This window comes from Pleurodeles waltl, chromosome 9, assembly GCF_031143425.1.
Source record: "Pleurodeles waltl isolate 20211129_DDA chromosome 9, aPleWal1.hap1.20221129, whole genome shotgun sequence".
NCBI lineage: Eukaryota > Metazoa > Chordata > Amphibia > Caudata > Salamandridae > Pleurodeles > Pleurodeles waltl.
In genome coordinates, this window is record NC_090448.1 from 549152145 (window position 1) to 549178092 (window position 25948).

General features: G+C 46.4%; 1 protein-coding gene across 1 annotated transcript in view; it reads right to left on the reverse strand.

The window, feature by feature from the left end:
* The window catches only part of NOP53 (NOP53 ribosome biogenesis factor), a 164280-nt gene that overhangs the window by 38226 nt on the left and 100106 nt on the right, over positions 1-25948 (reverse strand). The window contains exons 9-10 of the mRNA XM_069207477.1: positions 20726-20901; positions 16011-16077 (exon numbers count right to left, since the gene is read on the reverse strand). Coding sequence (XP_069063578.1) covers positions 16011-16077; positions 20726-20901 — 243 coding nt within the window. The remainder of the gene's footprint in view (positions 1-16010; positions 16078-20725; positions 20902-25948) is intronic.

The following is a 25948-nucleotide window of genomic DNA, read 5'->3' on the forward strand; positions in this document are numbered from 1 at the left end:
TCTCTAAGGGCTGCAGCATGTCTTATGCCACCCTGGAGACCTCTCACTCAGCACAGACACACTGCTTACCAGCTTGTGTGTGCTAGTGAGGACAAAACGAGTAAGTCGACATGGCACTCCCCTCAGGGTGCCATGCCAGCCTCTCACTGCCTATGCAGTATAGGTAAGACACCCCTCTAGCAGGCCTTACAGCCCTAAGGCAGGGTGCACTATACCATAGGTGAGGGTACCAGTGCATGAGCATGGTACCCCTACAGTGTCTAAACAAAACCTTAGACATTGTAAGTGCAGGGTAGCCATAAGAGTATATGGTCTGGGAGTCTGTCAAACACGAACTCCACAGCACCATAATGGCTACACTGAAAACTGGGAAGTTTGGTATCAAACTTCTCAGCACAATAAATGCACACTGATGCCAGTGTACATTTTATTGTAAAATACACCCCAGAGGGCACCTTAGAGGTGCCCCCTGAAACTTACCCGACTATCTGTGTAGGCTGACTAGTTTTAGCAGCCTGCCACAAACCGAGACATGTTGCTGGCCCCATGGGGAGAGTGCCTTTGTCACTCTGAGGCCAGTAACAAAGCCTGCACTGGGTGGAGATGCTAACACCTCTCCCAGGCAGGAATTGTCACACCTGGCGGTGAGCCTCAAAGGCTCACCTCCTTTGTGCCAACCCAGCAGGACACTCCAGCTAGTGGAGTTGCCCGCCCCCTCCGGCCAGGCCCCACTTTTGGCGGCAAGGCCGGAGAAAATAATGAGAATAACAAGGAGGAGTCACTGGCCAGTCAGGACAGCCCCTAAGGTGTCCTGAGCTGAGGTGACTCTAACTTTTAGAAATCCTCCATCTTGCAGATGGAGGATTCCCCCAATAGGGTTAGGATTGTGACCCCCTCCCCTTGGGAGGAGGCACAAAGAGGGTGTACCCACCCTCAGGGCTAGTAGCCATTGGCTACTAACCCCCCAGACCTAAACACGCCCTTAAATTTAGTATTTAAGGGCTACCCTGAACCCTAGAAAATTAGATTCCTGCAACAAGAAGAAGGACTGCCCAGCTGAAAACCCCTGCAGCGGAAGACCAGAAGACGACAACTGCCTTGGCTCCAGAAACTCACCGGCCTGTCTCCTGCCTTCCAAAGATCCTGCTCCAGCGACGCCTTCCGAAGGGACCAGCGACCTCGACATCCTCTGAGGACTGCCCCTGCTTCGAAAAGACAAGAAACTCCCGAGGACAGCGGACCTGCTCCAAGAAAAGCTGCAACTTTGTTTCCAGCAGCTTTAAAGAACCCTGCAAGCTCCCCGCAAGAAGCGTGAGACTTGCAACACTGCACCCGGCGACCCCGACTCGGCTGGTGGAGACCCGACACCTCAGGAGGGACCCCAGGACTACTCTGATACTGTGAGTACCAAAACCTGTCCCCCCTGAGCCCCCACAGCGCCGCCTGCAGAGGGAATCCCGAGGCTTCCCCTGACCGCGACGCTTTGAACCTAAAGTCCCGACGCCTGGGAGAGACCCTGCACCCGCAGCCCCCAGGACCTGAAGGACCGGACTTTCACTGGAGAAGTGACCCCCAGGAGTCCCTCTCCCTTGCCCAAGTGGAGGTTTCCCCGAGGAACCCCCCCCTTGCCTGCCTGCAGCGCTGAAGAGATCCCGAGATCTCTCATAGACTAACATTGCGAACCCGACGCTTGTTTCTACACTGCACCCGGCCGCCCCCGCGCTGCTGAGGGTGAAATTTCTGTGTGGACCCGTGTCCCCCCCGGTGCCCTACAAAACCCCCCTGGTCTGCCCTCCGAAGACGCGGGTACTTACCTGCAAGCAGACCGGAACCGGGGCACCCCCTTCTCTCCATTCTAGCCTATGTGTTTTGGGCACCACTTTGAACTCTGCACCTGACCGGCCCTGAGCTGCTGGTGTGGTGACTTTGGGGTTGCTCTGAACCCCCAACGGTGGGCTACCTTGGACCAAGAACTGAACCCTGTAAGTGTCTTACTTACCTGGTAAAACTAATCAAAACTTACCTCCCCTAGGAACTGTGAAAATTGCACTGTGTCCACTTTTAAAACAGCTATTTGTCAATAACTTGAAAAGTATACATGCAATTTTTATGATTTAAAGTTCCTAAAGTACTTACCTGCAATACCTTCCGAATGAGATATTACATGTAGAATTTGAACCTGTGGTTCTTAAAATAAACTAAGAAAAGATATTTTTCTATATAAAAACCTATTGGCTGGATTCGTCTCTGAGTGTGTGTACCTCATTTATTGTCTATGTGTATGTACAACAAATGCTTAACACTACTCCTTGGATAAGCCTACTGCTCGACCACACTACCACAAAATAGAGCATTAGTATTATCTCTTTTACCACTATTTTACCTCTAAGGGGAACCCTTGGACTCTGTGCATGCTATTCCTTACTTTGAAATAGCACATACAGAGCCAACTTCCTACATTGGTGGATCAGCGGTGGGGTACAAGACTTTGCATTTGCTGGACTACTCAGCCAATACCTGATCACACGACAAATTCCAAAATTGTCATTAGAAATTGATTTTTGCAATTTGAAAAGTTTTCTAAATTCTTAAAAGACCTGCTAGGGCCCTGTGTTAGATCCTGTTTAGCATTTCTTTTAGAGTTTAAAAGTTTGTAAAAGTTTGAATTAGATTCTAGAACCAGTTGTAGATTCTTAAAAAGTATTCCAACTTTTAGAAGCAAAATGTCTAGCACAGATGTGAATGTGGTGGAACTCGACACCACACCTTACCTCCATCTACAGATGAGAGAGCTAAGGTCACTCTGTAAACTAAAGAAAATAGCAATGGGCCCCAAACCTACCAAAGTACAGCTCCAGGAGCTTTTGGCAGAGTTTGAAAAGGCCAACCCCTCTGAGGATGGCAACTCAGAGGATGAAGATAGTGACTTGGAGGGAAATTCCCCCCCTCCAGTCCTACTTAGGGAGAGCAGGGCTTCTCAAGCCCTGACTCCACAAATAATAGTCAGAGATGCTGGTTCCCTCACAGGAGGGACCAACAACTCTGAAATCACTGAGGATAACTCCAGTGAAGAGGACATCCAGTTAGCCAGGATGGCCAAAAGATTGGCTTTGGAAAGACAGATCCTAGCCATAGAGAGGGAAAGACAAGAGATGGGCCTAGGACCCATCAATGGTGGCAGCAACATAAATAGGGTCAGAGATTCTCCTGACATGTTGAAAATCCCCAAAGGGATTGTAACTAAATATGAAGATGGTGATGACATCACCAAATGGTTCACAGCTTTTGAGAGGGCTTGTGTAACCAGAAAAGTGAACAGATCTCACTGGGGTGCTCTCCTTTGGGAAATGTTCACAGGAAAGTGTAGGGATAGACTCCTCACACTCTCTGGACAAGATGCAGAATCTTATGACCTCATGAAGGGTACCCTGATTGAGGGCTTTGGATTCTCCACTGAGGAGTATAGGATTAGATTCAGGGGGGCTCAAAAATCCTCGAGCCAGACCTGGGTTGACTTTGTAGACTACTCAGTGAAAACACTAGATGGTTGGATTCAAGGCAGTGGTGTAAGTAATTATGATGGGCTGTACAATTTATTTGTGAAAGAACACCTGTTAAGTAATTGTTTCAATGATAAACTGCATCAGCATCTGGTAGACCTAGGACCAATTTCTCCCCAAGAATTGGGAAAGAAGGCGGACCATTGGGTCAAGACAAGGGTGTCCAAGACTTCAACAGGGGGTGACCAAAAGAAAGGGGTCACAAAGACTCCCCAGGGGAAGGGTGATGAGACAACCAAAACTAAAAATAGTAAAGAGTCTTCTACAGGCCCCCAAAAACCTGCACAGGAGGGTGGGCCCAGAGCCTCTTCACAAAACAATGGGTACAAGGGTAAAAACTTTGATCCCAAAAAGGCCTGGTGTCATAGCTGTAAACAGCATGGACACCAAACTGGAGACAAGGCCTGTCCCAAGAAAGGTTCCACTCCAAACTCCCATCCAGGTAACACTGGTATGGCTAGTCTCCAAGTGGGATCAACAGTGTGCCCAGAGCAAATCAGGGTCCACACTGAAGCTACTCTAGTTTCTGAGGGTGGGGTGGATTTAGCCACACTAGCTGTCTGGCCGCCTAACATGCAAAAATACAGACAGCAACTCTTAATTAATGGGACTAGAATAGAGGGCCTGAGGGATACAGGTGCCAGTGTCACCATGGTGACAGAGAAACTGGTTTCCCCTGGCCAATACCTGACTGGAAAAACTTACACAGTCACCAACGCTGACAATCAGAGAAAAGTACATCCCATGGCAATGGTTACTTTAGAATGGGGAGGGGTCAATGGCCTGAAACAGGTGGTGGTCTCCTCAAATATCCCAGTGGACTGTCTGCTTGGAAATGACCTGGAGTCCTCAGCATGGGCTGAGGTAGAGCTAAAAACCCATGCAGCAATGCTGGGTATCCCTGAACTGGTGTGTGTGAAAACAAGAGCACAATGCAAGGCACAGGGTGAAAAAGTAGAGCTGGAGTCTGGAAAAATGGCCCAGCCTACCAAGAGAACAGGAAAGTCAGTTGGGAAACCCACTGCAACACAGCAAAAGAAAGGGAACCTCTCTTCTCAGGAAGAAGTTCTGCCCTCTGAGGGAACTGAGCCTTTGGAGCTTGAACCTTATCAGGTTGAGCTCTTAGGCCCAGGGGGACCCTCAAGGGAAGAGCTGTGTAAGGGACAAGAAACCTGTCCCTCTCTTGAAGGCCTTAGGCAGCAAGCTGCTGAAGAGTCCAAAGGCAAGAAAAATGGAACCCATAGGGTCTATTGGGAAGATGGGCTCCTGTACACTGAGGCCAGAGACCCCAAACCTGGTGCCACTAGGAGAGTGGTAGTGCCTCAGCTGTTCAGAGAGTTCATCCTAACATTGGCCCATGACATTCCCCTTGCTGGACATTTGGGACAAACCAAGACGTGGGAGAGGTTAGTCAACCACTTCTACTGGCCCAATATGTCCAACATGGTTAAGGAGTTTTGCCTCTCCTGCCCCACCTGTCAAGCCAGTGGTAAGACAGGTGGGCATCCAAAGGCCCCCCTCATTCCACTTCCAGTGGTGGGGGTGCCCTTTGAAAGAGTGGGTGTGGACATAGTTGGTCCACTGGAACCTCCCACAGCCTCAGGAAATATGTATATCCTGGTAGTAGTGGATCATGCTACCAGGTATCCTGAAGCTATTCCCCTTAGGTCGACTACTGCCCCTGCAGTAGCCAAGGCCCTCATTGGTATCTTTACCAGAGTGGGTTTCCCTAAGGAGGTGGTATCTGACAGAGGTACCAACTTCATGTCAGCATACCTAAAGCACATGTGGAATGAGTGTGGAGTGACTTATAAATTCACTACACCTTACCATCCACAAACTAATGGCTTAGTTGAGAGATTCAACAAGACATTAAAGGGCATGATCATGGGGCTCCCAGAAAAACTCAAAAGGAGATGGGATGTCCTCCTGCCATGTCTGCTTTTCGCTTACAGGGAGGTACCACAGAAGGGAGTAGGGTTCTCACCCTTTGAACTTCTGTTTGGTCATCCTGTAAGGGGACCACTTGCTCTTGTTAAAGAAGGCTGGGAGAGGCCTCTCCATGAGCCTAAACAGGACATAGTGGACTATGTACTTGGCCTTCGCTCTAGAATGGCAGAGTACATGGAAAAGGCAACCAAAAACCTTGAGGCCAGCCAACAACTCCAGAAGTTTTGGTATGACCAAAAGGCTGCACTGGTTGAGTTCCAACCAGGACAGAAAGTCTGGGTTCTGGAGCCTGTGGCTCCCAGGGCACTCCAGGACAAATGGAGTGGCCCTTACCCAGTACTAGAGAGGAAGAGTCAGGTCACCTACTTGGTGGACCTGGGCACAAGCAGGAGCCCCAAGAGGGTGATCCATGTAAACCGCCTTAAACTCTTCCACGACAGGGCTGATGTCAATCTGTTGATGGTAACAGATGAGGATCAGGAGGCAGAGAGTGAACCTCTCCCTGATCTTCTGTCATCAGACCCAAAAGATGGTACAGTAGATGGAGTGATCTACTCAGACACCCTCTCTGGCCAACAGCAAGCTGATTGTAGGAGAGTCCTACAACAGTTTCCTGAACTCTTCTCCTTAACCCCTGGTCAGACACACCTGTGTACCCATGATGTGGACACAGGAGACAGCATGCCTGTCAAGAACAAAATCTTTAGACAGTCTGACCATGTTAAGGAAAGCATCAAGGTGGAAGTCCACAAGATGCTGGAATTGGGAGTCATTGAGCGCTCTGACAGCCCCTGGGCTAGCCCAGTGGTCTTAGTCCCCAAACCTCACACCACAGATGGAAAGAAAGAGATGAGGTTTTGTGTGGACTACAGAGGGCTCAATTCTGTCACCAAGACAGATGCTCATCCAATTCCAAGAGCTGATGAGCTCATTGATAAATTAGGTGCTGCCAAATTTCTAAGTACCTTTGACTTGACAGCAGGGTACTGGCAAATAAAAATGGCACCTGGAGCAAAAGAAAAGACAGCATTCTCCACACCTGATGGGCATTATCAGTTTACTGTTATGCCCTTTGGTTTAAAGAATGCCCCTGCCACCTTCCAAAGGTTGGTGAATCAAGTCCTTGCTGGCTTGGAGTCCTTTAGCACAGCTTATCTTGATGATATTGCTGTCTTTAGCTCCACCTGGCAGGATCACCGGGTCCACCTGAGGAAGGTTTTGAAGGCTCTGCAATCTGCAGGCCTCTCTATCAAGGCATCCAAATGCCAGATAGGGCAGGGAACTGTGGTTTACTTGGGACACCTTGTAGGTGGAGGCCAAGTTCAGCCACTCCAACCCAAGATCCAGACTATTCTGGACTGGGTAGCTCCAAAAACCCAGACTCAAGTCAGGGCATTCCTTGGCTTGACTGGGTACTACAGGAGGTTTGTGAAGGGATATGGATCCATTGTGACAGCCCTCACTGAACTCACCTCCAAGAAAATGCCCAAGAAAGTAAACTGGACTGTGGACTGCCAACAGGCCTTTGACACCCTGAAGCAGGCAATGTGCTCAGCACCAGTTCTCAAAGCTCCAGATTATTCTAAGCAGTTCATTGTGCAGACTGATGCCTCTGAACATGGGATAGGGGCAGTTTTGTCCCAAACAAACGATGATGGCCTTGACCAGCCTGTTGCTTTCATTAGCAGGAGGTTACTCCCCAGGGAGCAGCGTTGGAGTGCCATTGAGAGGGAGGCCTTTGCTGTGGTTTGGTCCCTGAAGAAGCTGAGACCATACCTCTTTGGGACTCACTTCCTAGTTCAAACTGACCACAGACCTCTCAAATGGCTGATGCAAATGAAAGGTGAAAATCCTAAACTGTTGAGGTGGTCCATCTCCCTACAGGGAATGGACTTTATAGTGGAACACAGACCTGGGACTGCCCATGCCAATGCAGATGGCCTTTCCAGGTTCTTCCACTTAGAAAATGAAGACTCTCTTGGGAAAGGTTAGTCTCATCCTCTTTCGTTTGGGGGGGGGGTTGTGTAAGGAAATGCCTCCTTGGCATGGTTGCCCCCTGACTTTTTGCCTTTGCTGATGCTATGTTTACAATTGAAAGTGTGCTGAGGCCTGCTAACCAGGCCCCAGCACCAGTGTTCTTTCCCTAACCTGTACTTTTGTATCCACAATTGGCAGAACCTGGCATCCAGATAAGTCCCTTGTAACTGGTACTTCTAGTACCAAGGGCCCTGATGCCAAGGAAGGTCTCTAAGGGCTGCAGCATGTCTTATGCCACCCTGGAGACCTCTCACTCAGCACAGACACACTGCTTACCAGCTTGTGTGTGCTAGTGAGGACAAAACGAGTAAGTCGACATGGCACTCCCCTCAGGGTGCCATGCCAGCCTCTCACTGCCTATGCAGTATAGGTAAGACACCCCTCTAGCAGGCCTTACAGCCCTAAGGCAGGGTGCACTATACCATAGGTGAGGGTACCAGTGCATGAGCATGGTACCCCTACAGTGTCTAAACAAAACCTTAGACATTGTAAGTGCAGGGTAGCCATAAGAGTATATGGTCTGGGAGTCTGTCAAACACGAACTCCACAGCACCATAATGGCTACACTGAAAACTGGGAAGTTTGGTATCAAACTTCTCAGCACAATAAATGCACACTGATGCCAGTGTACATTTTATTGTAAAATACACCCCAGAGGGCACCTTAGAGGTGCCCCCTGAAACTTACCCGACTATCTGTGTAGGCTGACTAGTTTTAGCAGCCTGCCACAAACCGAGACATGTTGCTGGCCCCATGGGGAGAGTGCCTTTGTCACTCTGAGGCCAGTAACAAAGCCTGCACTGGGTGGAGATGCTAACACCTCTCCCAGGCAGGAATTGTCACACCTGGCGGTGAGCCTCAAAGGCTCACCTCCTTTGTGCCAACCCAGCAGGACACTCCAGCTAGTGGAGTTGCCCGCCCCCTCCGGCCAGGCCCCACTTTTGGCGGCAAGGCCGGAGAAAATAATGAGAATAACAAGGAGGAGTCACTGGCCAGTCAGGACAGCCCCTAAGGTGTCCTGAGCTGAGGTGACTCTAACTTTTAGAAATCCTCCATCTTGCAGATGGAGGATTCCCCCAATAGGGTTAGGATTGTGACCCCCTCCCCTTGGGAGGAGGCACAAAGAGGGTGTACCCACCCTCAGGGCTAGTAGCCATTGGCTACTAACCCCCCAGACCTAAACACGCCCTTAAATTTAGTATTTAAGGGCTACCCTGAACCCTAGAAAATTAGATTCCTGCAACAAGAAGAAGGACTGCCCAGCTGAAAACCCCTGCAGCGGAAGACCAGAAGACGACAACTGCCTTGGCTCCAGAAACTCACCGGCCTGTCTCCTGCCTTCCAAAGATCCTGCTCCAGCGACGCCTTCCGAAGGGACCAGCGACCTCGACATCCTCTGAGGACTGCCCCTGCTTCGAAAAGACAAGAAACTCCCGAGGACAGCGGACCTGCTCCAAGAAAAGCTGCAACTTTGTTTCCAGCAGCTTTAAAGAACCCTGCAAGCTCCCCGCAAGAAGCGTGAGACTTGCAACACTGCACCCGGCGACCCCGACTCGGCTGGTGGAGACCCGACACCTCAGGAGGGACCCCAGGACTACTCTGATACTGTGAGTACCAAAACCTGTCCCCCCTGAGCCCCCACAGCGCCGCCTGCAGAGGGAATCCCGAGGCTTCCCCTGACCGCGACGCTTTGAACCTAAAGTCCCGACGCCTGGGAGAGACCCTGCACCCGCAGCCCCCAGGACCTGAAGGACCGGACTTTCACTGGAGAAGTGACCCCCAGGAGTCCCTCTCCCTTGCCCAAGTGGAGGTTTCCCCGAGGAACCCCCCCCTTGCCTGCCTGCAGCGCTGAAGAGATCCCGAGATCTCTCATAGACTAACATTGCGAACCCGACGCTTGTTTCTACACTGCACCCGGCCGCCCCCGCGCTGCTGAGGGTGAAATTTCTGTGTGGACCCGTGTCCCCCCCGGTGCCCTACAAAACCCCCCTGGTCTGCCCTCCGAAGACGCGGGTACTTACCTGCAAGCAGACCGGAACCGGGGCACCCCCTTCTCTCCATTCTAGCCTATGTGTTTTGGGCACCACTTTGAACTCTGCACCTGACCGGCCCTGAGCTGCTGGTGTGGTGACTTTGGGGTTGCTCTGAACCCCCAACGGTGGGCTACCTTGGACCAAGAACTGAACCCTGTAAGTGTCTTACTTACCTGGTAAAACTAATCAAAACTTACCTCCCCTAGGAACTGTGAAAATTGCACTAAGTGTCCACTTTTAAAACAGCTATTTGTCAATAACTTGAAAAGTATACATGCAATTTTTATGATTTAAAGTTCCTAAAGTACTTACCTGCAATACCTTCCGAATGAGATATTACATGTAGAATTTGAACCTGTGGTTCTTAAAATAAACTAAGAAAAGATATTTTTCTATATAAAAACCTATTGGCTGGATTCGTCTCTGAGTGTGTGTACCTCATTTATTGTCTATGTGTATGTACAACAAATGCTTAACACTACTCCTTGGATAAGCCTACTGCTCGACCACACTACCACAAAATAGAGCATTAGTATTATCTCTTTTACCACTATTTTACCTCTAAGGGGAACCCTTGGACTCTGTGCATGCTATTCCTTACTTTGAAATAGCACATACAGAGCCAACTTCCTACACCCCCTCTAAAGGGTGTTTTACGAAACGTGCTGTAATTTCCTCTGCTCTGCAGGGAGTAGAGTGCGCCCATGGCTTTGGCAGTGTCTGTGTCTGTGTCTTTTTTGAGTTTCTCAATCGCTGTGTCCACTTCTGGGCCGAACAGTTCCTTTTCGTTAAAAGGCATATTGAGAACTGCTTGCTGAATCTCTGGTTTAAAGCCAGACGTTCTGAGCCATGCATGCCTTCTGATAGTTACAGATGTATTAATTGTCCGTGCAGCTGTATCTGCAGCGTCCATGGAGGAGCGGATCTGGTTGTTAGAAATGGTCTGTCCCTCTTCAACCACCTGTTTTGCCCTATTTTGTAGATCCTTGGGCAGATGTTCAATGAGATGTTGCATCTCATCCCAATGGGCTCTGTCATAGCGCGCAAGTAGTGCCTGGGAGTTCGCGATGCGCCACTGGTTTGCAGCTTGTGCTGCGACTCTTTTACCAGCTGCATCGAACTTGCGGCTTTCTTTATCTGGGGGTGGTGCATCTCCGGATGTGTGGGAGTTGGCTCTTTTTCTAGCTGCTCCTACAACGACAGAGTCTGGTGGCAGCTGTGTAGTGATGAAAACCGGGTCCGTAGGAGGCGCTTTATACTTTTTTTCCACCCTTGGTGTGATCGCCCTACTTTTGACCGGCTCCTTAAAGATTTCTTTTGCGTGCCGGAGCATACCAGGGAGCATAGGCAGGCTTTGGTATGAGCTGTGGGTGGAGGAGAGTGTGTTGAATAAAAAATCATCCTCGACCTGTTCTGAGTGGAGGCTTACGTTGTGAAATTGTGCTGCTCTGGCCACCACTTGAGAGTACGCAGTGCTGTCCTCTGGTGGAGATGGCTTAGTAGGGTATGCCTCCGGACTGTTATCTGACACTGGTGCGTCGTATAGGTCCTGTAGGAAGTTGGCTCTGTATGTGCTATTTCAAAGTAAGGAATAGCATGCACAGAGTCCAAGGGTTCCCCTTAGAGGTAAGATAGTGGCAAAAAGAGATAATACTAATGCTCTATTTTGTGGTAGTGTGGTCGAGCAGTAGGCTTATCCAAGGAGTAGTGTTAAGCACTTGTTGTACATACACATAGACAATAAATGAGGTACACACACTCAGAGACAAATCCAGCCAATAGGTTTTTATATAGAAAAATATCTTTTCTTAGTTTATTTTAAGAACCACAGGTTCAAATTCTACATGTAATATCTCATTCGAAAGGTATTGCAGGTAAGTACTTTAGGAACTTCAAATCATCAAAATTGCATGTATACTTTTCAAGTTATTCACAAATAGCTGTTTTAAAAGTGGACACAGTGCAATTTTCACAGTTCCTAGGGGAGGTAAGTATTTGTTAGGTTAACCAGGTAAGTAAGACACTTACAGGGCTTAGTTCTTGGTCCAAGGTAGCCCACCGTTGGGGGTTCAGAGCAACCCCAAAGTCACCACACCAGCAGCTCAGGGCCGGTCAGGTGCAGAGTTCAAAGTGGTGCCCAAAACACATAGGCTAGAATGGAGAGAAGGGGGTGCCCCGGTTCCGGTCTGCTTGCAGGTAAGTACCCGCGTCTTCGGAGGGCAGACCAGGGGGTTTTTGTAGGGCACCGGGGGGGACACAAGTCCACACAGAAATTTCACCCTCAGCAGCGCGGGGGCGGCCGGGTGCAGTGTAGAAACAAGCGTCGGGTTTTCAATGTTAGTCTATGAGAGGTCTCGGGATCTCTTCAGCGCTGCAGGCAGGCAAGGGGGGGATTCCTCAGGGAAACCTCCACTTGGGCAAGGGAGAGGGACTCCTGGGGGTCACTTCTCCAGTGAAAGTCCGGCCCTTCAGGTCCTGGGGGCTGCGGGTGCAGGGTCTCTCCCAGGCGTCGGGACTTTAGGTTCAAAGAGTCGCGGTCAGGGGAAGCCTCAGGATTCCCTCTGCAGGCGGCGCTGTGGGGGCTCAGGGGGGACAGGTTTTGGTACTCACAGTATCAGAGTAGTCCTGGGGTCCCTCCTGAGGTGTTGGATCGCCACCAGCCGAGTCGGGGTCGCCGGGTGCAGTGTTGCAAGTCTCACGCTTCTTGCGGGGAGCTTGCAGGGTTCTTTAAAGCTGCTGGAAACAAAGTTGCAGCTTTTCTTGGAGCAGGTCCGCTGTCCTCGGGAGTTTCTTGTCTTTTCGAAGCAGGGGCAGTCCTCAGAGGATGTCGAGGTCGCTGGTCCCTTTGGAAGGCGTCGCTGGAGCAGGATCTTTGGAAGGCAGGAGACAGGCCGGTGAGTTTCTGGAGCCAAGGCAGTTGTCGTCTTCTGGTCTTCCGCTGCAGGGGTTTTCAGCTAGGCAGTCCTTCTTGTAGTTGCAGGAATCTAATTTTCTAGGGTTCAGGGTAGCCCTTAAATACTAAATTTAAGGGCGTGTTTAGGTCTGGGGGGTTAGTAGCCAACGGCTACTAGCCCTGAGGGTGGGTACACCCTCTTTGTGCCTCCTCCCAAGGGGAGGGGGTCACAATCCTAACCCTATTGGGGGAATCCTCCATCTGCAAGATGGAGGATTTCTAAAAGTTAGAGTCACTTCAGCTCAGGACACCTTAGGGGCTGTCCTGACTGGTCAGTGACTCCTCCTTGTTTTTCTTTGTTCCCTCCAGCCTTGCCGCCAAAAGTGGGGGCCGTGGCCGGAGGGGGCGGGCAACTCCACTAAGCTGGAGTGCCCTGCTGGGCTGTGACAAAGGGGTGAGCCTTTGAGGCTCACCGCCAGGTGTTACAGCTCCTGCCTGGGGGAGGTGTTAGCATCTCCACCCAGTGCAGGCTTTGTTACTGGCCTCAGAGTGACAAAGGCACTCTCCCCATGGGGCCAGCAACATGTCTCTAGTGTGGCAGGCTGCTGGAACTAGTCAGCCTACACAGACAGTCGGTTAAGTTTCAGGGGGCACCTCTAAGGTGCCCTCTGTGGTGTATTTTACAATAAAATATACACTGGCATCAGTGTGCATTTATTGTGCTGAGAAGTTTGATACCAAACTTCCCAGTTTTCAGTGTAGCCATTATGGTGCTGTGGAGTTCGTGTTTGACAGACTCCCAGACCATATACTCTTATGGCTACCCTGCACTTACAATGTCTAAGGTTTTGTTTAGACACTGTAGGGGTACCATGCTCATGCACTGGTACCCTCACCTATGGTATAGTGCACCCTGCCTTAGGGCTGTAAGGCCTGCTAGAGGGGTGTCTTACCTATACTGCATAGGCAGTGAGAGGCTGGCATGGCACCCTGAGGGGAGTGCCATGTCGACTTACTCATTTTGTTCTCACTAGCACACACAGGCTTGTAAGCAGTGTGTCTGTGCTGAGTGAGGGGTCCCTAGGGTGGCATAAGACATGCTGCAGCCCTTAGAGACCTTCCTTGGCATCAGGGCCCTGGGTACTAGAAGTACCAGTTACAAGGGACTTATCTGAATGCCAGGGTGTGCCAATTGTGGATACAATGGTACATTTTAGGTGAAGGAACACTGGTGCTGGGGCCTGGTTAGCAGGGTCCCAGCACTCTTCTCAGTCAAGTCAGCATCAGTATCAGGCAAAAAGTGGGGGGTAACTGCAACAGGGAGCCATTTCTTTACAGGTCCCATGCGTCCTGATCTTGGTCACCCTGGCTCATGGTGGTGTGAGCTGGGGAGTGTGATGGAGTTTGTGCTGGTGAGACGTTAATCACGGGCGGTGGAGAGGGTGGTGGAGTAAATCTTTTCACCACTTTTGGTTGTGGTGTCTGTTCAGTCTGGAACTCCAACCTTCTCTTTCTTCTAATAGGGGGAAGGGTGCTTATCTTTCCTGTCCCCTGCTGTATGAAAATACACTTTTGCGTATGGTCCACATCCGTTGATTGTAGCTCTTCCTCAAACCTATGCTTTTGCATTTGTGAGGTTAGCGAGTGCTCTTCTGTATAAGAGCCTGAAGCTGGGTCGGTTGCAGCTTGTTTCGGTACCGAAACCCTGTCAGCGTCCTTTTTCGGCTCCGAGGTGACTTTTTTCTTTTTCGGGGCCGAAACCTCTCGGCGCCGATCTTCGTCGGGCCCGCTGTCTCGGCGTCGAGCCGTGTCAACACCAGCATCTCGGTGTCGACGCTTGTCTCCAGCACTTTCTCGGTCCCGAGAAGGCTGTGTGCCGGTGTCTCGACCGGAGTCGGACGATCTCGGCACTGTTTGGGCCTTTTTCGGTGCCGACGGTCGGTCACCGAATTTATGGGTCGAGCCATGGCCTGGTGGCAGTGGCGTCCCCTGGGCCTTGTAAATGTTCCTCTGAGTGGATTTCGACGTCTTACTCACGGTTTGTGTATCGTCGAATCCTTCGGAGTCCGAGTCTTGAATCGAGAAGGTACCTTACTCTTCTTGTTCCTCGAACTCCCGTTGGGCTGTCGGTGCGGACGCCATCTGAAGTCTTCTGGCTCGACGGTCTCGGAGTGTTTTTCGGGACCGGAACGCACGACAGGCCTCGCAGGTGTCTTCGCTGTGCTCAGGTGACAGGCACAGGTTGCAGACCAAGTGTTGGTCTGTGTAGGGGTATTTATTGTGGCATTTGGGGCAGAAACGGAACGGGGTCCGTTCCATCGGCGTTCTTCAGCACGCGGTCGGGCCGACCAGGCCCCGACGGGGGATCGAAAAAACTACCCCGAAGGGCACCGGAGCTCTTCGATCCTTCGACGCGGTGTTGAATCTAACTACGCCGAACCCGAACGCAACAATACCGACGAAAATCTTCCGAAATTTAGCTATTTTTCCGTTCCGAAACTCGGAGCGACAGAAACACGTCCGAACCCGATGGCGGAAAAAAAACAATCGAAGATGGAGTCGACGCCCATGCGCAATGGAGACAGAAGGAGGAGTCACTCGGTCCCGTGACTCGAAAGACTTCTTCGAAGAAAAACAACTTGTAACACTCCGGCCCAACACCAGATGGCGAGCTATTGCATAACATGCGTATCTACAGCGACAGATGCCATCGAACATTCAATATCTTTACAAATGAACAAGCAGTAGAGCTGTAAATCGAACATAAAGGGTCACATCTGCCTATTCACAGGCTACACTGAAAACAAAGTGTGCAGCCTCTAAGGTTCGTTTTCATGCACCAGTCGTCTACAAAAGAGCTGCCCACGCAGCAGAGTGATCAAGAAGGGCGCTATCAGTCTTGAGCGAATTCTATGCATACTGGTAAAAATAACTGTATACTATCAAAGACAGCCTAAGTCAAAACTGATATGTCTAGAAAAAGACTGGCCAGCAGTTAAATTCTGGACCAAGCAGTAGGTGCCAATAGGGATTGCCCATCTTACAGTGCCCTCAGTTCCCAGGCAGACACCGACACGGCTCAGCCCAGGAAAACCAGCTTTGTCTGCACAAACTCGCCGTCAAGACCAGGATTGCTCTAAGTGCAAGGATGGGTCTCCTCATCAGGCACTGTAAGACTGGGTCACCAACTGGGAATGCTGCAAAGCAAGGCCTCCTACAAACTTTCAATTACATTTTTTTTTGCACAAAACCCATAGAAACAGCACTTTCATTGAGCGTTATACCAACGTAATGGTTTCCATAAACTGCCAATTTTGTTCTGAGCAAATAAGCAAATGTTCAAAGGGCAAGAGAGAAAATGTATTAAGTACCAAGCTCAAACCTATCTTCAAATTTCACACGAAGACGGGCTGGGAAATGCAGTAAGATGGAGACACAGAAGACCATTCCAAACTACAAACATCACAACCAAATGGTGCCCAAGGCAGTTGCAACACTGCTCCCAGGATTTAGGAGACTGTAAATATCCATACGTACCTTAAGTGCTCTGAGGGACCCAGCCAGTTCTTCACTGAGCTGCACGTCTGTGTCCGGGTCTTCGTACCTGGAATGAAAGGAACATTTGGTGCTATCAAGGTGGCAGAATATGAGGGAAGGCCTAAAGTATGCATTTAACTAAAAATAATTTTACAAATCCTCATCTGACACCTAACCAACAATGGAATCACAGTAACGCTGAACTGAAGAAAATTGAAGAAACTGCCCGAAGCATCAACAAACAAGTGTTTCCTTAAATATTAAGGTCTGAAAATCATATTTGTAATCCTGGCTTTCCCACTTGAACAAAGTATGTGACTTATGCAACCTCATTACTCCCAAGTATCTCTAGGACCTTAATAATCGAAACTGGAGGTATCCAGAAACAAGATAATGCCATTACTTAAAAATCAACCATGGTCCAACTAATAATAGTTTACAAATCAACTGCATTTTGGTTACCCTCACATCACTCTATATATACCTGATTTTTCCTCAAAATGTCACGACCCCCTCCACTTCTACATCTATAGGCAATTAAACTCAGTATCAGTTTCCCCACAATGCTAAGCAAACTTTAACACAGGAATTTTCCATCCAAATTGTTTTTTTTGTATTGCTGATGATTAGCGGATCATCCTTTAATATCAGCTTCAAGAAAAGCAATGTAGTTGAGCGACGGATAAGGTGTACACCTCATGACATACACAGCATCCTCAAAAAGCGACATTAACCAGAATGGCTTTGAAAAACTGAAAAGCGAATTTTGGCACATGTGGAAAAAAAAGGAGCACATTTGAAGAAACTGAATGTCACATACTCAAAAGGAGATTAGTAGACAACACCTAAACGTAGTCTGTATCAAACAACTAACAGGTTCAACACTGTGCACATGGTGGAGAAACCGGAAATTATACACTAACAGGAGGCATCCTAGAACATCAAGCATTGAGTGTTTTATTCTTGGAGGGCAGAAATGTTCAGCTTTGGCTTTGCATTCCACTTTAAAGAATTTATACAGCACAAGTTTCAGTAACTTGCAGTGAGAACCTAAGAGTACTTTATCATTTAAAACAATACATGAAATAGGCATAGATACTCCGCTTAGACACGGAACACCTGAAGGTAGGGGGATAAGCCGGATACACCCAAGTAGCTACTTTCTTGATCCAACACACCCCTTTTTCCCCGAAAGGCATGTTTCACTTAATTTTATAAGATGTAAAATTGTGTATTTTGTCCCACAAATAACCATTTGCTCATTTTTGTTTAAACACTGCCCTATACATTCGTTTCGCCATTTTGTCATGTGTCCAAAACTTGTGTGCGTTTAGCAAGCTCCATTAGAGAAGGGACATGTCCTCCAGCGCCCTCAGTTCCTAGGCAGACACCTACACGGTGCAGCCTGGGAAAACCAGCCTTCTCTGCACATTCATAGCACACAGGGCCTGAATACTCGAAGCGCAAGGATGGGGCTCATCATCGAGCAACGGAGGACAAGGTCACCCCCTGTAGGAGACGGGACACTAAAGACTTCAATGATACAACCTCTTTTTCTTGAGCAGCCAGGAGTGTGCAGTGTGAAGGAAAACACAAAAAAGAGGGATACATTTAAAACAGTCTTAAAATGTTTAAACACAAAAAAAAGAAAAGGATGGAAAAAAAAAAACTTGAAAAACGAACAACAAAAGAGTGAGAATAGAATGGAATAAGTATGTAACAGGGCCACCAGACACTGGTGGGAGCCCGTGAAATGAGGCAAATACTGGAAGTGTGCAGTCATCTTTAGAAGCATGAGGGTCAGGGGACGCTGTGAGGCAAAAGTAGGGTTGGATGCGAGGAAAAGCTCCTTTAGTAGAGAATGCCGCAAGCGGGGAATCGCAAAAGCATGACAATGAGGGGGGCTCTTGAACAGTACAAGGAATGTGGGTAGAACCTTGTGTTGCAGAGAAAGGTTAGGCAGACAAACTTCATGGGTAAGAGGAGCTGGGGAACTTTGTTTACTGGACTGACGCTGCCTGCGTCGCACACAGGGCGAAAATTTTGGCAGACGGCGCCTTAGCACAGAATGTCCCCTGCCAGCATATACACCCCTCAGGGCTTGGGGGTCAGGTGTGGAGTGTTTCGCACCTGGGAGGTGGGCTCCCCAGTGTAATCACTTTTGGGGGCAGGAGCCTCCCTTATTAACCCCTCCGCCCAAGGGGATTCCCTTTTTGGACAGGCCTTTGCAGGATGGGGAAGTCTGTGGAACTCGAGGACCAGAGGCAGAATATAAAGCAAGACCTTGGACAGATGAGGCAGAAGAGGTGATGGGAGCACCTGGTGTGGCAGAGGGCGCATGCAGGGGAGAACCTTGCACAGAATAGACAAAATGTGAGGAAGAAGCCCTAAAGGGAAAAAGGTGGGATGGAAGCAGTGGAGACAGACTGTGTGTAACAAAGCTAATAAGGGGGGATGAGAGTTTAGAAGAGAAGCTTAGACACTAGGAAGAGGGGCTTGTTTAGCAATTGATATAAAAACACAGAGAGACTACAACAGGGCGAGGCGTAGCAGGGCTTGAAAAACTCTACTCGACCACTCGCCATGGCAAGTGGTATTTGATCAGGTCGAGCTATTTTTAGAATTTACTCGATCCTTCTGGCGAGCTGACAAAAAAACAGGTGTTCTGTTCAGCCAGAAAGTGGGAGGGCAATAAATTATGTCTTTGAATCTTGTTCTTGCATGTCACATTTGCTCTGTGTTAACAGGCAGAGGTCAAAAGTCAGTTGTTTTACCATTAATGTTTCTTCTTATTGCAGAGTTCCAGGATTTTATAAGGTGAACAGCCTGACCTGTTTAGTGTGTGAAATAAAAGGCTACAGGATGTGGCTTCTTCCTTACACACAACTTTCAAACGACTAAGTCATAGTAAAAAGATTTCAAAATATATATATCAGTAGTTGTGAAAGGCCATTTTTTGTATTTGTGTGATGAAAAAAAATATTTTATTAGGATGAAAACCAAATCATAATACTTTACATATTGAAATTCAAAGGATATGTTTTCTAAAACCCAATTTTCACAGATTTTTAGTGCACTATATAGTTTTACAAGTAAAGCTGCAAGTTAGTGGAAAGGTTTTTGGACATTTCCTGGAAATTAACAGTGTGTAGATGACAGTATGCCACCATATCATGGTTTAGTAATATATTTAAGGTGAGTGATTAAACAGACTGAGAATTACTCCTGCCCTGATGGCAAAGCTATTAGTAAACTAAAAGCAAGTCATGTGTACCCTCTATGTGGGATGGATTCCTGTGATAAACGCAGCAAACTTTAGTTTACTTAATCAAAAGTGTGTTTTTTTTTGTACTGCAGAAATGCTGAGCTCCCATATATGAAGATGCAATCGTATGAAGAAAAAGCCAACTCTAAACTGTTTGCCTAGGATCACACAATGAGACCTGTTTATGGGTCAAGTACATTACAGTTACTTCAAGTAGATTATTGAAGCTACTCAAACCGCAGGTCTAGTAACATTTTAATGATTTTTTGGGGCCTGCTTAGAGCATTAGAGAGAGTTGAGAGTGGGGAGTGCACAGTTCAGCTTGCTTCATACCCTCAGCTGCACCGGATGTTAAAGAGCATCTCTTGAAGTAAAAGCATAGTAGGTGGAGAGCCTCCTTGCTTAGCGGACTGATGGGCAGTAAGTGGACCTCTTATATTAGGATGTAAGCGGGGAGGTCTTGGGCAGCAGAGGCAAAACGCGAAGAGGAGAGGCATTGCGAAGCAGTGGCAATATGGGAAGTGTGAGCTACTCGTGCAAAATATACAAAAAACTTCGAAGGCCTGTAATAGGGAAAATGTTTAAACACTGCAGTAAGAAAAAAAGAAAAAAAATCTGACAAAATGTTTCATATGTAAATTACTTTAATTTTTAAAATGTAGTTTGTGTTTTTCTCAAAACCATGATCATTCTGCTCAAGGCAGAATGGCAATATGAAGATAATGCACAAGCATTCAAGCAGCACGGACTGGCCTTTTGTTTCTAATATGTTACGGTTATCATTTTTCTATGTCTTTTGAGGACCTCTAAACTGTATTTAATGGTTATGTTTTTAATGTTACTTTTAAATGTTTAGTTTTTTTTTCTTTTCTAAATAAAAAAACAAAAAAACTTTTGATTTTTAAGCTTTTTATGCTGAATACATTTGACAGAAAAATAGTTTATTCTAATTCATTTGGTTTTACCAGAATATACTGAACAGGAGATAGGTCACCCATGTGACAGTTTGGGGAAAGCCAGAGCAGGCACTTAAGCACAGTTCCCCATTTAGCAGAGGCTTGTTGTACATCTAGTATAAAAACACTTCATGTGTAATATCGAATAGCACAATATTGTGAGGGTAACTATAGAATACACTCCACATTTACGTACTTTGAAGCTATGTGTACATCTGCAAGGCATGCAAATATAGAGTAACTGTACGAATATTACATTTAAATCTACACTTAACTCGTATATACTTAAACACAGTGTAAAGTCTAGATTGTGGAGTCAATATTTTTGTATTAAGATATTGAAAACTATACAATGGCAGTACATCGAAGGGAAGCGAGGGGGCGGGTTGCCATTGTGGTTCCCTGTTGTAAACCCATTTATTAGGCTATATATGTGTAGTTTGAGCCCCGTCTTACAGCTTGTGAATACTACTTCCCGTTATTTGTGTTCTTACTTGAGTCTTCCGAGCCGCCTAGGCTGCGTGGCCTCTGCTTTGTGCTTGGCGATCCGCTTCTCTTTGCGCTTCACAAGGATGTCCTCTCGCTGCTTCATCTCTGAACGAATTGAGCGTAACTTGAAAACCTCCTGCTTCTTCAACCGCAAGGCTTTCTCTGCCTGCCGCCTGGCTACCTGCAAGAAGAGTTTGGAGAAGGTAGAAGTGTCCAAAGCCCTCAGATTTCCAAAACCCACAGTGTATCCAGTCTAGTTCTTATTTTGCATGCTATTACACATAGTTTGTATCCTACAAATACTCTAGTACTTGTAGACCTAACTGTATAGTGGTGTAAACAAAGAGTGTGTATACCAGCATGCGAAGGCAAACAAGTATTTGTAATGCAATAGGCCTCGCTTTAGTGAAAGTTAGAGGTACTGTGTTGTAAATGATTATGTCTTTTGCTCAAGTGTTTTGGTTTGGAGTGTAGTGGATGTATGTACAGAAGCAGCACTGCCTAGAGGACTAAGAATGGGAAATTACCACTGAGAACAGAGACCGCTGCAGCACCACCTAGGGGACTTCGAATGGAAGAGTTACCAATGGGACCAGAGAAGCAGCTGCAGCACTGTCTAGGGGACTACGAATTAGGAATTACCACTTAAAGAGATCGTAAATTAAAAAAAAAAAAAACGTTTAAATTAGCAGATCTACAGAGATGTAAAAAGTCCACTTTTACCACAAACACAAACCAACAGCTTAAACATGTGCCTGTTCGCTATTAAAGCCTGGTAGCACTGCATACAGGGCCCTGCAGTGCCACAGCCACAGCTACATACAATATAATAAGTGAATGCTCATTAATTTAATAAATCAAAGTATAAAAATCAGTAAAAAGACAATGGGGCCATACCAGCCATGTGCTTAAACAAGAACACATGCTTTGGAAGCCCAGGTCTAAACAGACAGTACCCTTACAGCGCCACAGCACTGCCAGCCTCAGGCCACTAGAAACAACTACTGAGGCAAGCAGCACCAACATTTCTGAAAAACAGCTGCACAGAACTTTCAAAGATGATGCCTCCACATACAGAGCTCGTAGAGTACCACAGATATGCCAACTTCAAGGCACTTAAAGGCAGCAGCTCAAAGCGTTGCACTTAATAAATAACCCATATAAAGCGTCAATGTTTAAAAAAAAAAAAAAAAAAAAAAAAAAAAAAGTTACATTTGAAGAGCCATGGAGATGTCTAAAGTTCACTTATACCCCGACAAACAGCTTAAACACAGGAGCATCTGCTATTAAAGCGCAATACCTCCACGTACAGGTCTGTGCAAGGAAGTCAGACATACAAGAAGTTACTGTTGGAAGCAGAAACGGCAGAGCCTTAAACAGGAGTGCAAGCCTTTTAAACCCAGAGCCTCCACATGTAGGGCGTTGTAAAGCCTTGTAGCAGTACAACCTGCTTCAAGCCACTAAAACGAGCTACGATTGGAAACAACACTGCCATGTCCTTAAACAAGACCACATTTTTAAAGTCCAGGTCTAACACGTGCAGTGCCCTTACAGCGCCACAGCACTGCCAGCTTCAAGGCACTAAAAAAAAGCTACTGTAGAAAGCAGCCCTGCCATGTCCGAAAAAATACCAGTTTTTTTTTTTGCCTTCTTTGCCTTTCCGTCGAAGGCTGTGCACAGCATGTGGTTGGATGCATGAACAGGGGTTAGATGCATGTAAAGGGTTTGCTGCAGGGCCAGGTCACAGGCCAAGCTCTGTGGTCCACCTCCTTGGTGCATTAAAACCACCATAGAAATTCACTGAAAAAACTAAAAGCTACAGGTATGCTATAGTTAGGGTCTGAATGTACTTGCACAAAACCATATAAATTCAGCAGTTAGTTATAAGCCCTAACCATAACTTACGTCCCAGCAGTGCACAGCTTATGACCACACATATTACATCACTCATGACATGGTGAAGGACATCACTGATGATCTCAGAAAAACATCATCCACCTAGAGACTAACAACCCACTTACACGCCCATACAAACCCCTTATATATACACACACACACACACACACACACACACACACACACACACACACACACACACACACACACACACCCCCCGTCACAGAGCCAGGCCTAAAAATAAAAATAAAAAAATCATAAAAATGTTACTAGACCTGCAGGTCGAGTAACTTTAATAGTCTACTCGGCCATAACTAATGTACTTGACCCGTAAACGGGTCTCAAATTATGTGGTCCTAGTCAATATATATTAGTTTACAGTCGCCTTTTTCTTCATTGTCACGTGAGTGTATCTTCAAATATTTGAGCTCAGCTGTACCAAAATACTTCTTTGTTTGATTAAATAGACTAAACGTTTGCTCCATGTATAAAAATAATCTCACCCACACATAGGGAAGCACATGACCCATTACTTGCCTCTCAGTTTACTAATAGTATTGCCATCAGGGCAAGAGTGTTTCTCAGTTTATGTTTTAACACCCTTTTGATAACTATATTACTAAAACATGATGTGGTTGCACACTGTCATTTACATACAGAACATTTCCAAGAAATGTCCAAAAACCTTCCCACTAACTTGCAGCTTTACTGATAAAATTACATAATGTATTAACAATCTGTGAAAAACGGGTTTCAGAAAACATTTTATTCTTTGCACGAAACCGAGCAAAGAGTTCCGATTTGTTTTCATCCCATTAAAATATTTTCTCATCACAGAGAAGTACAAACAATGGGCCTATGTGTACCAGTTGACTTAGCTATTTAAATGTGCGTTAGGACAAACCTGACAAAATCCTGAAATCTGTAGTGAGAAGAAAATGTATTGTAAAACAAACTGACTTTTGACCTCTGTCTCTGAACACAGAGCAAATGTGACAAGAACAAGATTTAAATGAGTCTTTATTGCGCCTCTACTTTCTGACTGAACAGTATACCTGTTCTTTGTCAACTCCCCAGAAGGGGTGAGTAGGCCCTAAAAATAAAACCTGATAAAATATGACTCCCCATAGTGAGTGGAGGAGTAGATTTTTCAGGGACTGACAACTACTCACACTATATGTATATATATATTATCTTGATGTGGAAGGAAAACAGGCAATCTGTCTAGCATAGTAGAAGATAAGAATCTGTAAAGGACGTGGACCAGTAAGTTGCCAAGTTAACAGCCACCCGGAGCAACCTGCCCACAAGCTTCAAATAACTGAAGACGTTCCAGTTCCACAATAAGACAAGCACAGAAAACCATCCAGCTTTCAAAATTCTAGACAAACAGCTAAGACATGTTATTTTTAAGACCGAAATAGAACTAAAATAAATATCCCACCCGTGGATAATGGTCCAAAAGAAATACAGTTGAGAAGTGTTGTGGGGGAAAAACCTTAGTGGCTGAAAGGAAAGAAGGGAATAACATGGCGTATTGTCCCAATACAACAGTAGCCTCTGTTAAAAGTAAAGTGGAGAAATCAACATGCAAAATTATCTCAATTTCAAGGATAGCCTTTTCATTTGAGAACATGAGTCTAAGGGTAATACGATGGGCATAACAACATTTTCAAAAGAGGACTTGCCTTGACCTTTACACACTGACCTTGAACACTGTCCAAGTTCCACCAGTGACATCCCTGAACTCTGACAGCTTTGCCACAAATCTGATCTATCACTACAATACAGGCGAACCAAAATAGGTATCACCATTTCTTATGTGGCCTGGTTTTCGTTTGTGTGCTACATTTCAAATGGAGAGAGAGAGAGAGAGAGACAGGTTTAATTTTTTTTATTGTCAAAATCTTCCTTCTGCTTACTTAGTTCGAGAAAGTATTTTTATCACAAAGTCATCCATGACCTCCCAGTGACACACTGTTGTATAGAAACTTGGACATCCATGCAATACACATCTTGGATGTTGTCGCCCACACAACAATTCAAAGGATGAGAGTTTAGTAACTGAGGGGGCATATTGTTAGGCTTAATCAGTCAGACAATGATTAGTTCTAGTCCATACTATGCATTCAGACAGCAGTCTCTTTATACGTTCAACCAAACCATTTCTGTAGGACTGGTATAAGGAGTTTTTTGTTTGGGTCCTGACCTATCAAGAAAGTTTAACATATCCTGACTTATGAAGTAAACATCATCAGACATTAGAACTTTCAAGGTAAACCTCTCTAGGGAAAAAAAATCCTTGAGACAATACACTGCTGTTCTGGAGATGGGCTCAAACACAAACTTTACTTTAGGCCACATATGCAAGTCTTGGTACTTCTTAGTAGAGAATTGAAAGAACCCAACTAAGCAAATGCCCACTTTGATCCATAGTCCACTGGGCACCTCAATGGGATTATAAGATGGACACTGGTTTTGTAACACTTTTTCAGAACTACTACACACAACATAGTCTGTACCAGTTTCAACCACCTCCTTATTCATTCCAGGCTACCAAAATATTGTCCTGAGCCTTTTTTTCCCTTTTTTTTTTTAAGCCATGATAGACTGAAGTGTCCTTCGTGAGCATTGTCAGTAAGTGACCTTCAACACCCCACATCAGTACCAATTTTCCCTCAAAGACAAACACCATCTTTTACAGAAAGTTTAGAACTTTTTTTTTTTTTTTACAGATGGTTGAATAAACACATGGCCACTCCCTTCCCCTAGGCCATATATTTTGCAGGATTAACAACATCTTTTAATGTTTCATCCTGGCAAACAGCATTCATCCACAGTAAGTGCGTACTTGCAGAATCATTTTCAATCTCTACTGCAGCTATAATGCAATTCTCATTTTCTTCTTTCTTGGGGCTGTCATCACAATTTATTGGGCAATGAGACCATAAAAAAACAAGTTATCACATTTTTGAGCTTTGTAATGTTTTTTCATTGTTTCTGTTGAGTATGTGTTTAATTTCTTTTTATGTTTACCAAAGTTTTTTTTTTTTTAATCTCTTCTAGTTCCAATTTTGAGGATTTTTTTTTTCTAATAGCTGTGGGGATAAGCTATTCTCAAATGTTATGAGAGCAGCTATAGTTCAGAATTGGGACAGCCAGGGGCGCAAATAACTATGACAGACCACGAGCACAAGGTATCTTGAGAAGAAAGCAGAAAACCCAACATGCTCAGGGAAACTGTAACTGCCTTTGGTTCATCAAACACCAGCTCTGCGTGTCTGCCTCAGTAACTGTAACAGCCTTAGGCCTTATAGTATTCATCTCTGAAC